At 36.7% G+C, this 15,040-nt stretch overlaps 2 protein-coding genes across 5 annotated transcripts in view; one reads left to right on the forward strand and one right to left on the reverse strand.

Annotated features, from left to right (window-relative positions):
• Positions 1–13,145, forward strand: part of GOPC (golgi associated PDZ and coiled-coil motif containing) — a 48,233-nt gene extending 35,088 nt beyond the window's left edge. For 2 of the 4 annotated variants that reach the window (XM_016187247.2, XM_007521025.3), the window contains 4 exons: positions 385–480; positions 2,098–2,262; positions 4,711–4,891; positions 8,736–13,145. In XM_016187247.2, the coding sequence (XP_016042733.1) occupies positions 385–480; positions 2,098–2,262; positions 4,711–4,891; positions 8,736–8,866 (573 nt within the window). In that variant the 3' untranslated portion in view covers positions 8,867–13,145. The remainder of the gene's footprint in view (positions 1–384; positions 481–2,097; positions 2,263–4,710; positions 4,892–8,735) is intronic. The other 2 variants (XR_009549610.1, XM_060190560.1) reach the window with 2 other exon arrangements.
• Positions 9,951–15,040, reverse strand: part of DCBLD1 (discoidin, CUB and LCCL domain containing 1) — a 95,114-nt gene continuing 90,024 nt past the window's right edge. Inside the window, exon 15 of the mRNA XM_060190559.1 lies at positions 9,951–10,791. Within this exon, the coding sequence (XP_060046542.1) occupies positions 10,772–10,791 (20 nt within the window). The 3' untranslated portion in view covers positions 9,951–10,771. The remainder of the gene's footprint in view (positions 10,792–15,040) is intronic.

Raw genomic sequence — 15,040 nt, forward strand, 5'->3', positions numbered from 1 at the left:
TGGATAGTTGTATTCCAATTATGCAAATACATTAAAACAAGCATAAATCTTTAAAATAGTTTCCAGTGAGTTACACTTTCACTTCTTGAAAATATTTATCAGTTCCTGGCAAAAATTTATTTTATGATGCCTGAAAGTTTAAAAAAAGAAGTGTTAGTATTAAAGAAACCAAGGAAAGGGTGGGAAAATTTCATCTTTGCTTTTCACTGTGTTGAGAGATTTATTTTTAGTTTTCTATTTTATCTGTATAAACTTGTCTGTTCATCTGTAGTTCATTCCACAAAATTAGTGAAGATTTCCAGAAGCAATATATATGGCAGTTTTAATTTATTTGGTATAATATGTAAGTAACACTAATTTTTCTTCTTCTTAATCCCTAACAAGGATCAAGATTCTTTAAAGAAAAGTCAAGGTGTTGGTCCAATTAGAAAAGTTCTTCTCCTCAAGGAAGATCATGAAGGCCTTGGCATTTCAATTACAGTAAGAAGTAGTGCTTCCAGTGTTTGGTTTGGTTTTTGGTTTTTACGGTTAACTAGTAATAATTATGCTTCTTTGCTGGATATCATAGGGAGAATAAGTATATTCTCTAAACAACTAATTTTATTTCTATGGGCACCAGAACTTTCACGTAAACTTTTAAAAATGCAAACCTTGTGAAGTTGTACCCCTCTTATCCTATGGTTTTGTCAGTGTTTCCTTTTTATAAATAAAAAAAAATTTTAAATGCAAATCTTTCAAACAACTGTTCACCTGTACCTTTAGTACCTGGAGTTCAACATTCTCACTATGACCTAGTTCATACTTCTGTGTCATATCTTAGGAGTCTTTGTGAATGGATATGACAGTTTTATCTCTCCTTTCAAATCTTTAAAAAATCTTTTTATTTATTTATTATTACATAGAGACAGAAATTGAGAGGGGCGGAGGAGATAGACACCTGCAGCCCTGCTTCTCCAATCAGGAAGCTTTCCTCTTGCAGGTGGGGCCCAGGGACTTGAACCTCACACACTCTAATGTGAGCACTACGCGCCACCACCTGACCCCCCGTTTTCTCTTTGCTTCTGTGTGAAGTGACAATAGGTTATACTGTCTTTGTTTTTATTTATCTTTTTGTTTGTTTTTTTCTCTCCACACTAAATGTTATCTTTCTCTTACCTTGTTCTCTCAAAGATTTATATTCATACTTGTGTGTGTGGCAGAGAAAATGAAAGGAGAAGACAGAGCACTGTTACTGCTAATGCGGTGCCAGGGATCTGACCTGGAGCCTCATGCATGCAAGTCCTATGCTCTAAGCACTGAAGCAGCTTCCCAATTGCCATTCTCATTAATTTGTTGTCAAATTTTACTGTTGACTCTTGGATCCAAACAGTCTTAGTCACTCTCTCTCTCTCTGTCTCTCTTTCATTTAAAGCCTTTGCAAACAGTTTTCTGGACCAACATTCCTGAGAATAATCTATTATAAAGTACATATATTTGGAGTCCTTTGGGAGTTATTCAGTGCTTTGTTTCAGATGAATGAATAATGTTGCTTTACTCTTCCATTGATTTAAGCACAGCATCAAGTTTAATTTGTTTTCTGATATTGCTTGACAAAGGACTGTTTCCTAATAATAAAAGGTTTATCCAGCCAAGACAGAACTTTCCTGGTAGCTCGCATACTCCCATGTTCGAGAAGCTAGGCTTGAGCCTCTGCACCACATGACACCAGAGGAAGTTCCAGGAATGATGGGATGCACTGTGGTCTCTCTCTGATGAGTCATTCTGACTCTGTGAGTGGAAAAGTTGGCCCAGGAGCAGTGAAATCACATATACACAAGACCCTGGTATTGCAGAATGAAAAAAAAAAAGTTTATCCACTTTTTTTTTTTTTTGGTGTGCTGGTAATGACATCAATGTACTAGGTTATTAATCATCTTACTCAGAGGTAGCTCTTTGACACTTATAATTTATTTACCATCACCTAAGTAGCAAATAAGCTCTCATTTAGCATTTTTTGGAAACAAAATAGATCTGGAAAGATAGGTCTACAATTTTTTTTTTTTTTTACTAATTTTCAGAGAATAATAGTTTTCTGCTCTTTCGTTCTATTTTTCGTAGGGTGGGAAAGAACACGGTGTTCCGATCCTCATTTCTGAGATACACCCAGGACAGCCTGCTGACAGATGTGGAGGGCTACATGTTGGAGACGCGATTCTGGCTGTTAATGGAGTTAACCTAAGGGACACAAAGCATAAAGAAGCTGTCACCATTCTTTCTCAGCAGGTAAGTGAGTGCCTTTTATGTGGTTGAATTGAACCTATCAGTTGCATCCTTGAGTCTACTGAATATTTTATATTCCCCGAAAGGTTTCTCAAGTAGTGATATGTTTATAGGTAGATACTAATTTCCGCTGATGGGGTTTTTTTATGGAAGATACTCAACCAGATTTTACTGAAAAGGAAGGTTTTAATTTTACTAGCTTTCCCCCACAAATATATAACTTGTTAGTGAATTACTAATTTTCTGTGTGGTAATGTCCATAGCTAGAAAGGTTGAGTATGGGGCAGGGGTACATAGTTTACAAAGAGACTCTCTTTACCTGAGGCTCCAAAGTCCCAGGATTAACCTCCCACAGCATCATAAAGTAGAGCTAAGTAGTTCTCTGATGAAGAAGAAAAAGAAGAAGGGGAGTCGGGCAGTAGCGCAGAGTGTTGAGGGCATGTGGTACAAAGCGCAAGGACCGGTCTACGGATCCCAGTTGAAGCCCCCGGTTCCCCACCTGCAGGAGGTTCGCTTCACAGGTGGTGAAGCAGGTCTGCAGGTGTCTATCTTTCTCTCCCCCCTCTGTCTTCCCCATCTCTCTCCATTTCTCTCTGTCCTGTCTATCAACAACATCATCAATAGCAACATTAACTACAACAACAATAAAAAACAAGGGCAACAAAAGGGAAAATAAACATTTTAAAAAAGGAAGAAAGAAAATCGTCTGTGTGTGTGTGTGTAAATGTTAAGTGTGTTCATCAAAACACAAATTTCTTAGAGATGACACTTAGTAAAACATCAGTAATAACTGAAAGACTGGAAAAAAAAAAAGACATTACAGGTAAAAACAGTGCTAGAAGTGGATTGATTTGGGGCTCAGTGGTGGCGCACCTGGTTAGCACACATTACAGTGAGCAAGGACCCAGATCCGGGCCCCTGGTTCCCACCTGCAGGGGGAAAATTTTGTAAGTGGTAAAGCAGGACTGCAAGTATCTCTGTCTCTCTCCTCTCTATCTCCCCTTCCCTCTCCATTTCTGGCTATCTCTGTCCAGTAAATAAATAAAGATTAAGACAAAAATGTCTTTTTAAAAAGAAGTTGATTATTTTATAAGAAGTAATTTTATAGGGAGTGTTAGTATTGAAAATAATTCTTAAGGGGAGACAGGTGGTGGTGCACTTTGCTGAGCACACGGCAGACACTGTGTTCATACCTATTTGTAAGAACCAAGTCACTGTATCGAGCTCTCTAAACTAGTCAAAGAAAAGTTTGTCTGATGCCCTCAGGTGCAGCGTTTGTTAAGATCTACTTAAGATCTTGCTGAATCACTGTGTGAAGTGGAAAATGATGAACTCATCCCTAGATTTTTTTTTTTTTGCTTGATCTAGGACCAAGGACATCATGCATGGAAAGCATGCACTCTACCACTGAGCTGGATCTGTAGCCCCAAGTAACTTATTTATTTATTTATTTATTTATTTTGCCTCCAGAGTTATTGCTGGGGCTTGGTGCCTGCACTACAAATCCACTGCTTCTGGAGGCCATCCTCCCCCCCAATTTTGTTGCCCTTGTTGTTTATCATTGTTGTTATTGTTGTTGTCATTGTTGTTGGATAGGACAGAGAGAAATGGAGAAAGGGGAAGACAGAGAGGGAGAGAGAAAGATAGACACCTGCAGACCTGCTTCACCGCCTGTGAAGCAACTCCCCTGCAGGTGGGGAACCTGGGGCTTGAACTGGGATCCTTATGCTGGTCATTGGGCCATGTGCGCTTAACCCGCTGCTACCACCCGGTCCCCAGCCCCAAGTAACTTTTAAACTGAACATTTGTTCCAAGATTCTGTAAAGTGTGACTACTTAAGTATCTTTTTAATATTCATGTCTCTTTGCAGATAGTTGAAATCAATAGAAATATCAATAGCTACTGTAAAATTAAAAGGAACTTTCTGGACTAGGAAGATGGCATAATGGTTATTTGAAAGACCTTCATGCCTCAGGCTCTCTGGTCCTAGGTTTAATTCCTAGCAGCACCATAAACCAGAACTGAACAGTGCTCTGATCTTTCTACCTCTGTATATTTTACTCATTAAAATAAAAATAAATAAAATAGAATATATATATATATTCAAATATATATTTGAAGTGGCATCTCATTGTTGTCTTTATTTACATTTCTCTGACAGTTAATAACTTTGGAGCGTTTTTTCATATTTGTTGGCCTTTTGGATATATTCTTTGAATAGAATATATTTTTAAAGGAACTTTTTCACAAACCTTCTTTATGAATTGGTTTGAATTTGATAACCACTAAAACTGTCTTTTTGAGGTTTTAGAATTTCATTATTTGTTGTCTTGAAAGGCACTATACCTGGGCTCATCCTTCTCTTCCTTACTCTGCCATTTGAATATTTGGAAATCTTTTTTTTTTTTTAATTACAGTTAAAATAATGTAACTTTTCTTTCCTTATCTTAGAGAGGAGAAATTGAATTTGAAGTAGTTTATGTAGCACCTGAAGTGGATTCTGATGATGAAAATGTAGAATATGAAGATGAGAGTGGACACCGTTACCGTTTGTACCTTGATGAGTTAGAGGGAGGTAGTAATCCTGGTGCCAGTTGCAAAGACACAAGTGGAGAAATCAAAGTGTTGCAAGGTAAACATCACTCTAAAGAAGCATCAGTATGTTTACTACTAATAGAATTTCAAATAATCAGGTTATTATTGGAGCACTTGTTTACAAGATGGGGAAACCATCATTAAAAGAATGAATACTTTACCTTGGCTATAGTTTTATTATATACTGAATGTCAAAGACTTTAAGACAAGTATATTACTGGTTACTAAACTACAAGTCATTCTTTAAAAAAACTGTTTTTAAGACTCTGAAACAAAGACTATGTGCCTTAAAATACATATGTGTATTTTAACATCATCTTCTCTTAATGTAGATTCTTTTCAGAATATAGTGATTGATAGGTTGAATATGAATTAAGTGATGACTTTATTTTTGCTACTAGAATCAGGTTATTATCTTGTGTTTTTTTTATCTCTGCTATTATTTACACACACATTACACACAAAAATTCTGTCATTTTCTTTTCTTTTATAAGTTCATCTAAATTGTGATCTATGGTTCAACTGGCTTGCTGTAACCTTTTAGGGAGTTCATGAACTGAAAACTTTGTAATACCAAATTGTCTTATTATTGTATTGATATTTGAATTAATTTTTCTAGGCAGTAACACCACTTTTTACTTGGAATCCATTCATAGCATAAAAAAGAAGAAAAGATCAGTTCACTTAAGAAAATCCTTGCTAAAGGAGATCAGGCAGTAGCACAGCGGGTTAAACGCACATGGCATGAAGCGTAAGGACTGGCACAAGGATCCTAGTTCGAGCCCCCTGCTCCCCACCTGCAGGGGATGTTGCTTCACAGGCGGTGAAGCAGGTCTGCAGGTGTCTTATCTTTCCCCCTCTCTGTATCCCCCTCCCCTCCTCATTTCTCTGTCCTATCCAACAACAATGACATCAATAACAACAATAATAACCACAACAACGATAAAACAAAGGCAACAAAAGGGAAAAAAATAGCCTCCAGGAGCAGTGGATTCATGGTACAGGAACCGAGCCCCAGCAATAACCCTGGAGACAATATATATATATATATATATATATATATATATATATATATATATATATATATATGAAAGTCCTTGCTGAAATAGCAAAAATAATTCACTTTGTTAAATCTTAACTCTTATGTGTGTGTCTTTTTAAATATTCTGTGTGATAAGTTGGGAAATATGCATAAAACACTATTCATGTTGAATGCTAATCCCTAGGAAAAGTATTTCAGTAGTTGTTATTTGCTGTAATAGCCTTTTTTAAATTTAATTTTTGGTTTTTTTTGTCTTTTTTCCTCATGAAAAACAAGTTTTACTTGAAAGAATAACTGGCATTTATTCAGTTTGACTACCATTTACTTTCAAATGAATAGTATGAGTTTCAGCAACTGTTTATTGCCTGTAAAAATTAGAATAGAATAAAACATGTATCAAAAGCTTGACAATTTTCCAACACATAAAAACCGTTTTCTAGGGAGTCGGGGGGTAGCGCAGTGGGTTAAGCGCACAAGGCGCAAAGCGCAAGGACCAGCAGAAGGATCCTGGTTCGAGCCCCTGGCTTCCCCACCTGCACAAGTGTCCCTTCACAGGCGGTGAAGCACATCTGCAGATGTCTATCTTTCTCTGCCTTTTCTGTCTTCCCCTCCTCTCTCCATTTCTCTCTGTCCTATCTGACAACAATGACATCAGTAACTACAACAACAATAAAAAACAAGGGCAACAAAAGGGAAAATAAATAAATATAAAAAAATTTTTTTAATGTAAAATAGACCAACAGATTCTAATGTCACAGAGGACAGAAAGTTAATAGATATGGTCTTATATTGTTAAATGTTGGTACACCAAAGATGAACTTTGAAAGCTGCCTGGAAGACTTTAAAAATTATCTTCTTTTCCTACTGTGTATTTGTATGAGGATAAACTTTTGAAGAGGAGAAATGAGAATCTAACTATTCTCTAAAAAGTCAGAATTTGGGGGTTGGGAGGTAGCACAGTAGGTTAAGCTCACATGGCGTGAAGTGCATGGACCGGCATAAGGATCCCGGCTCAAGCCCCCGGCCTCCCCACCTGCATGGGGGTCGCTTCATGGGTTGTGAAGCAGGTCTGCAGGTGTCTATTTTTATCTCCTTCTCTCTGTCTTCCCCTCCTCTCCATTTCTCTGTCCTATCTGGCAACGGCATCAATAACAACAACAACAATAATAGCTATAACAACGATAAAACAACAAGGGCAACAAAAAGGGGAAAAAGTAGTCTCCAGGTGCAGTGGATTCATGGTGCAGGCACCGAGCCACAGCAATAACCCAAAAAAGTCAGAATTTAAGGAAAATTTTAAAATTATAAAGTAATGCTACTTTTCTGACTAAAGTTTTGAAAATTACTTCATTATGCAACTCTTAATGTTAACATTTACTGTCATTTTTAATTAAGTCCACATTAGATATCTTGGTCTTAATTACTAATACGCTAAACATCAATGATGCACATATTAATAACTCACATAAAAGCTCTCTGGAGTCCTCAGTATGAAGTCTAAAGGAATCCCGAGGCCAAAAAGTTGTGTCTTCTGGCATTGAGTTTACAGTGAACTGGTGAACTGTTTTGTGTTTGGTAAATCTGCATATTACCAGTTATCCACACAGAGATAGCAGTAGTCATTATTGCTTTCCCCATGCATCTGAACAAAATTGTTCTCTTTTAAAGTCTTTTACCCTCTTTTCTGTCAGGATGAGAAAATCTATTTCTTCCTTTTTTTTTTTTTTTTTTTTTTTGTACCTAGGGCTAAAAGACTTTTCTGCCACCTGTTTAACATGGCTCTCAAATGACCAAACACTTGCCCTTGTGATATATCACTAATTTGTTACAAAAAAATATCTCCACTGGTTATTGTTTAGGACAGGTAATGCTTCACTTATTTTCAAACCTATAGTCTTAGAGATTACCAAAATAAGTTTTTATCTTTAGCCAGACAGTGCTAAATCTAGAAGCTTCTAGTGCTTCACGGTGCCTGCATGACAACTTCGTGTCCCCGGTGGCCACGTAGTTTCCTTATAGACACAGACAGAGAGAAATTGGGAGATGAAATGGGAGAGAGAGAGAGAGAGAAAGAGAGAACACCTGCAACATTGCTCTACTACTTGTGAAGCTTCTAGATTTAGTGCTTCTAGACTTATTAACAATAAGTAAATATGTGATAATGTAAAAAGCAGATACAGTTATGTAAATTATGCAGATAATGTAAAAAGCAGATACAGTTTCTGGCTCTATAGATATTTGAGTAGAGTTGATGGAATTTCATGATTATATGTGTTAGCTCTAAAGTTTGCAAAAAACTTGGTAGGGAATTCTATAAAATTTTATATAGAGATCTAACAAGTAGTATTTAAAAATCTGTTAAGTGGGATTCGGACAGTAGTGCAGCGGGTTAAGTGCATTTGGCACAAAGCCCAAGGACCGACTTAAGGATCCCGGTTCAAGCCCCTGGCTCCCCACCTGTACAGGGAGTTGCTTCAGAAGCAGTGAAGCAGGTCTGCAGGTGTCTATCTTTCTCTCCCCCTCTCTGTCTTTCTCTCTCCTTTTCTCTCTGTCCTATCTAACAACGACAACATCAGTAACAACTACAACAATAATAAAAAGCAGCAAGGTCAACAAAAAGGAAAGTAAATAAATAAACATAAAAATATTTTTAAAAATCTGTAGTGTGTGACATCTGCTGTAAGAAGGAATCTTTTTGTTAAGAGATTGTTAACTTGTTTAAGAGCCTTTATTTTGCTTCACTGTTGATATAATAGCGGGCATTCTTTTGTTTTTCCTTAATAAACTTAGACTTCTTATTTAAAGACTAGAAAATATCTACTGTGTTTCCTTTCTTTAGGATATAATAAGAAGACAGTAACTGATGGCCATGAAAATGGAGACCTAGGAACATCCAGTGAAACTCCACTGGAAGACAGTGCTTCTAAGTTAGATGATCTGCACAGTCTGTATCATAAAAAGCCTTATTGAATTGACTGTCTTCAGACAGGATTGCCAGTCAGACTACTCTGAATTTGAGGCACTAAGGAAGATGGTGAGAAATACTGCACAGAGATCAAGGGAAGCTGTTGTGGCCTAAATGAAAGACGGGTAGCTCAGGGCTTTATGTGAACAGTTGTAAATGTATAAAACTTTTTGTTTTCTGTGGTATAGCATAATTGGCTATTGCATGTAAAACCATTTTGGTTCTCTTAAAATTGTTTATTCACCAAAGCATGTGTTTCCCACAGGGATATTACTAGAGTCTTAAGTGCCAAGTGAAGCACTACTGTTTTATTTGGTTCTCTTTCCTTTGAGGAAAGTGCTAACTGGAATTTTGCAAAACAAGGCAACAAAAAAAAATAGCTTGTACATACAAGAGAATAAATGAATTGATATTACATATTCCAGAATGTAAAGTGTGGTGTTTCAAAAGACAGAACTTGACTCACTGAATTATAGAAATGTAAGCTTGACTTACTGTTTACAAAGTAAAAGAACGGTTTTAGTCAATTTTTTTTATTTATTGTACAACCTTATATCAATCAGTTTTTAATGATCATTATTAGTTTCAACTTTTGTTCAGTGCAGTATGGAATACTTTTCTTGAAAAAGTCCTTAATCAGTGCTGTGATAGTAGTTTTTGGAAAACTATTATACATTACATATTTTTGGTTTTTAAAAGAAATGTAGATGAGTCTAAAATATCTGTTCAAATTATGTTGATCAGTGTGCATGATAATAGCACACTACATTATTAATGTTTGGTTTCAGATGCTTTTTTTCAGGGATGCAAAAAAGGCATGGTTTTATACATTTTGAGTTGTTCATAAAGCTTATCTTGTTATAGTCCAGGCACTTAAAAGTTGGATTTTTTTTTCTGGCAGAAAAAACTCAAATTTTTGACCATGCTACAGAATAACATTTCATTCACGCAGTAATTATCCTTTAAATGATTTGCCATTTTTAAAAGCAGAGGCACTGGTGGGCAAGACAAAGTGAAGACATTTCGATAGTTAATTGCTTGGGTTGACTTTTCATGTCAGTGTGTTTTTGACTAAAATGCTTTTTGTTGTTGTTGTTGTTGGTTCTTTTATCCCAGGACTGAGCATGGAGTGTCTGTTCTTATTTACTGTTTTACAGGCCGCTGTATTGTACCCTACTGGGGAAAGTAAAAATATTGCATTTTAAAAAGTAGTAGTTTTGCCAATATCACTTCTTTATTTTATTTGTATTTTTTAAATTGGGGGATTAGTTGATTACAGTACAGTTGTTGACACATGGGTACAGTATCACTGTCTTAAAGGATATATATTTAAAGAAATATTAAGGGGGGGAAAGCCGATGGGGGCTTTTAGAATCTTATCAGTATCTCATTTCGAATATTCAATATGTTACTTAATGTAAAACACATTTTCTTGTATTTTGTAGATGCACTATATACTTGTTCATAGGTAAATCTGTAAAATGTACATACTTTGGAGGTTTTGCTATTTATTTTTATTTTAACTATTGTTCATTTACTTTATGTTTTGGGTGGTTATGTTAATCTGTATGTCACCATGTTAATTTGTAATAGAAATGCACTTGATAGCTATATTGTTACTGATACTGAAAAAGTAACCAAACTTGTAGCATAATGTTCCCTTTAAGCAAAAGCTAGTATTTTATTGTGTAACTGAATAAGCAAGCTACATGTTACTGTTTGCTCCTGGCAGGCTAGACCTCTGAAAATAAAAAAAGAAGTGTCTTTTTTTATATGTATTCCTTCTACTCCAGACACATACCTCCACGCATGACGTGAGGTCAGCCAACTGGATTTTAGCTAGTGTATTCCATCAAAGAAATTTCCATTATATCATAGATGAAAACTTTTGTTGTAACTTCAAAGCCATGTTATCTTGTTAAGACACAACCTAGGATAGAGCAACAATTATGATGACAATTTTTTTTTCATTGAATATTCTTCAGTTACTATGACTAAATCTTCAGGAGATAACAGCTAGACCTATCTGATTTTCAAGAACTATCAAAGAAGCCTGTAAAGAGCATTTTGGGGGTTTTGCCTTAAGTTAACATTTTGGCATTCTGCGTAACATGGGGAACAGTATAAGATAGATATGATATAAATTACTTTTGGAGACTGATAAAGCAGAATAAAAATTTCCCAAGAAGTTCAGAATTGCTCTTTCATTCATGCAGCAGTTTTATTTGCAAGCCTGGTGAGAGTAAGAGTGCTGATGTCAGTTTTCTGTTAGGTATTTTTAAAAGTACTCACCCAGCTAAATGTTAATTTCAGATTATCTTTAGGGATGGAATCAGAATTATAGACTTACAGAATTTTTTCAAAGGACTGAACATAAAAAAGTTTTTGTATCCTCATGTTTAAAGAAAATCAACATATTTAGACTTCTAGAGCCAAACCAGACAAGAGAGAACTGTTATAACAATATTACAGTCAAAAAGAAAAAGAATACTCAGATATACACATAAACAGAACAGCTGAGAAAAAAAATTCACTAGAGTGTAAAGATTGTGCTTATGTGTATACATTTGCATTTTAATATCTTTAACCTCTAAAATTAACTAGTATAATAACTTTGTTATGACTATATAAAAGCAATATTGGGTTATGAGACTTGTTTGGAGAATTTAGGGAGATACAAACTTTGAGTCTTAGATATTTTAACTGGACAGTTGTGGAAAGTAGCACAGATTTCCTTGGTGCTGGTCTTAGCTCCCACCTGCCGGACTTTTTTCATGTTTAGAAAAAATATATATTGATCAACGTGTAAGTTTCACACTGTTGGACACCTTACTGTATAACCCACTCTTCCACCTATGTAGTCCTCCACTTAGGGTCAGCCTCAAGTATACGGAATTTCTGAAAAATGTATTATATCTATCTAGTTAAGTTGAGTTTGATATTTTTTACTAGACTGTAAGCAAAGATGGCATCTTATACATTAAAATGTTACTAAACTCATTTTTAAAGAAATAAACCTTTTACATTTCCTTTTGATTTATTGTTTGTTTCTAGTAACTTCTGTTATTTTCACCAACATGTCATAGTCTATGCAGTGGCTGAAGTTAGTGACTATTATGGGACAGTTTGGGAGGGACAAAGGGAGGAATTCAGAATCAACTGATTTTAGGAACTGTTGAATCTAAGTTGGTTAAAAAACGTTGGATGAAGGAACTACCATTGCAACTCCAGGGCCAATTTTCCATCGAAAGACAAATGGTAAAAATCTCTAATCTCTTTGGTTTAGGCTATAAGGATAATGGATAAAAGCCCAAAAAGCATTCCTGTTAGATTCTGTGTTAGAAAATATTCTTCCATATTATCTAAGCATATATTACAGAGTTCCCAAATATTGTATAAAATGATGTTAGTTGTATTTGTAAACAAATGCATTGCTTTGCCTCAGAAGTTTTACATACGGTTATTTTTTTTTTAGTTTTATTTATTATTTTTTTAATTTTTTATTTATAGAAAGGAAACATTGACAAAACCATAGGATAAGAGGGGTATTTTTAATGAACCAAAGAACCAAGTGTAAAATGTGTAAGAATGCCTTTATAGCAGATGTTAAGTCATACTTCATAAACTACTTGTTATGAATATTTGGAATACTTTTGTCACTGACCGGCTTTGGTTTAGTCTTATTCTTTGTATCATTTTAATCACCAAATACACAAATTTGGGGGGGGGAACCTTTTCCCCCATAAATTGTAAAGGTTGCATAAGATACTCAACTTGTCAAACACAAAGATTATTAAGATATAGATATATAAAGATTATTGGTACTTTTATTGATAATTAGTGTTCTATTTTAATTGGTTCTGTAACTGACTTTTAAAAGTATTGCAAATGTGCTTTTGGTGCTAAATCTTTGATAATAAATCTTTTCCAGGTGTATTTTGAGAGTTATCATCACTGTTGTGACAGTCTTGAGAATGTGTCTCTCAGATCCCCAGGAGGACAGAGCATACTGACTGAAGGCCCAGCTGTGGCCCTGTCCTATAAATCCAGCCCTCTGTTCACACTGAAGCTTGTTATACACTGGGTCCACCAATAACTAAACATCATAAGGATATTATAACTTCTGGACTTTGGCCAAAGGGCTCCCTACTGGTCTTACCTAAGTTGCTTCCATCCAGCCTTACTTCCTCCTCATTCAGCTAGGTCTGGAGGCTTCCCAGCCTTCCACCAATCCCAGCTCACTCCCTGTTCTTACATTGTCCCTAATAAATACTGCAAAATTGATTCCTTCTTGGTCCTGGTATTTATTTCTTGTAGGACCCTAACAGACCAGGAATGATTCTTGGAAAACAAGGTCATAGACAAGAAGTTGGCTCATTTTTCACCCAAAGGGTAAAGAAATCCTGGTTGGTAATGAGAATATTTAACAAAAAAAAAAAAAAAAAAAGCTTGACTGTTAATAGCCATTTCACAAATACTGTGCAGAAAAGTGGTATTTAACTGAGCGGTCCCAGACCTTTAATCCTTAGGAAGGCCTGCTTACAACTTTTACTATTTACAAGTGTCTAGCAATTTGGGTTTCAGGTGTATCCCCCCCCCATTGCCCAATAAGGGTGGTTTACTGTGTATGAAATATTTGTATTGAAAAAAGAAAGTGTGTTGGAGAGAGAGAGAGAGTCCAAAGGACCAGTGGTAGCCTTGCCATGCCTGTACAGGCCCAGATAGGAGCCATGGCCTCCGAGCACCACATAGAGGTTTGCCGGCACTACAGGAAGTGTTTTGATCTCTTTTTCTCTGTCTGAAAAACGTGACCTTGATTGTTGAAGTTGCATGTAAAACCCAGCTCCACCAAAAAAGGGGCAGGGGCCTATTGGAGACTTCTTTTTTCTGGGAATTTGGAATATTGTACATGCAAAGCTAAAAGTACCTGTGTAATTCACCTGAATAAAAACCCTGGGGCGGGCATGTGCAGCTGGTTAAGTGCACACATTGAAGTGCACAAGGGCCCCTGTAGAGAGGGAAAGTTTCCTAAGTGGTGAAGCAGTGTTGCAGTCGTCTCTGTCTCTTTTCCTCTCCCCTCTCAATTTCTGTCTCTATGTATATATATATATATATATATATGTATATGAAATGGATTCCTGTGCTCAGGCAGGCATTCCTGGTAGATAGTATTTTATATATGCTATAGATCATTGTTGGAGGAGTTGAGCTCATTCTATACAGCTGAAGCTTGTGCCTGGTTTCCTCTGGACTTTGCCTGCATGTCTTTAATCTGGTGATTCTGTTTCCACTAGTAAGAATGGCAGTTACAGCTGTGAACATTCTAGGCTGCACTCATTTCAGGACCAGTCTTTCTTGAGGGGCAGAGTATGTTGACCCAGCCTCCCTTCAGAGAGTGGGCCAGTCCCTACCGTTGCTGTTCTGCTTTGAGGGCAAGGTCCTGTAGAGGCCCACCAGAGGGCTTCTGGTGTTCCTGATGGAGATGACCAGTGGAGGAGAGAAGCATCTGTTAGAGGTCGAGGCTCATCATATCTACGTGGGAATCCCATGGTCCCCTGACTAGGGCTCCAGATGATGGGGTGGCCTGGTAGTGACCAAAAAGGCCATCATTAAAGTGTGCCAGTCTTTTGCCCTCATTCAGCTTTTGTAGTCCTTATTTTATCTGTCAAGGTTAGACTTAAAGTGATTGAGAGAAGTGAAGTGGGGGGGAGGGTAGGAGAGGAGGGTAATTAGGCCTAAGTAGAAAATGTTTTATTAAGTACTTTATGGGTTTTTTATTTTTTTTTTAGGTCTTTCTACTTGCTTGCTGCATTGTTGAGCCTAACGTCTACTCACTGCAGACTTGTACACTCTTACTTTAAGGTATCTACTTTCCCCTAACATAGACACATGCACATGTACTCTACCTCTGGGCCCTCCTCTGTATCTCGGTTCTGTAACTGTTAGGCAGTGCACCATTTGAAATGGAACTAGGGAGTAAGTACCATAAGCTGGGAAAGCGAGCTCAGACTGTCAGGGATGCAGAGATCGTACAGGCTCCTGTGCTAAGAGATACGGACTCTAGGTCAAATCAGTGGGGTTAACAGTGTATTTATATTCTTTCCTTGCGTTTGGGAGCTACTCTCTGCCCTAGTTCAGCTTTCTAGTCCTATCTTCAACTCTGACACCATCTTCCCAGA

This window comes from Erinaceus europaeus, chromosome 4 (assembly GCF_950295315.1).
Source record: "Erinaceus europaeus chromosome 4, mEriEur2.1, whole genome shotgun sequence".
In the NCBI taxonomy this organism is placed as follows: Eukaryota; Metazoa; Chordata; class Mammalia; order Eulipotyphla; family Erinaceidae; genus Erinaceus; species Erinaceus europaeus.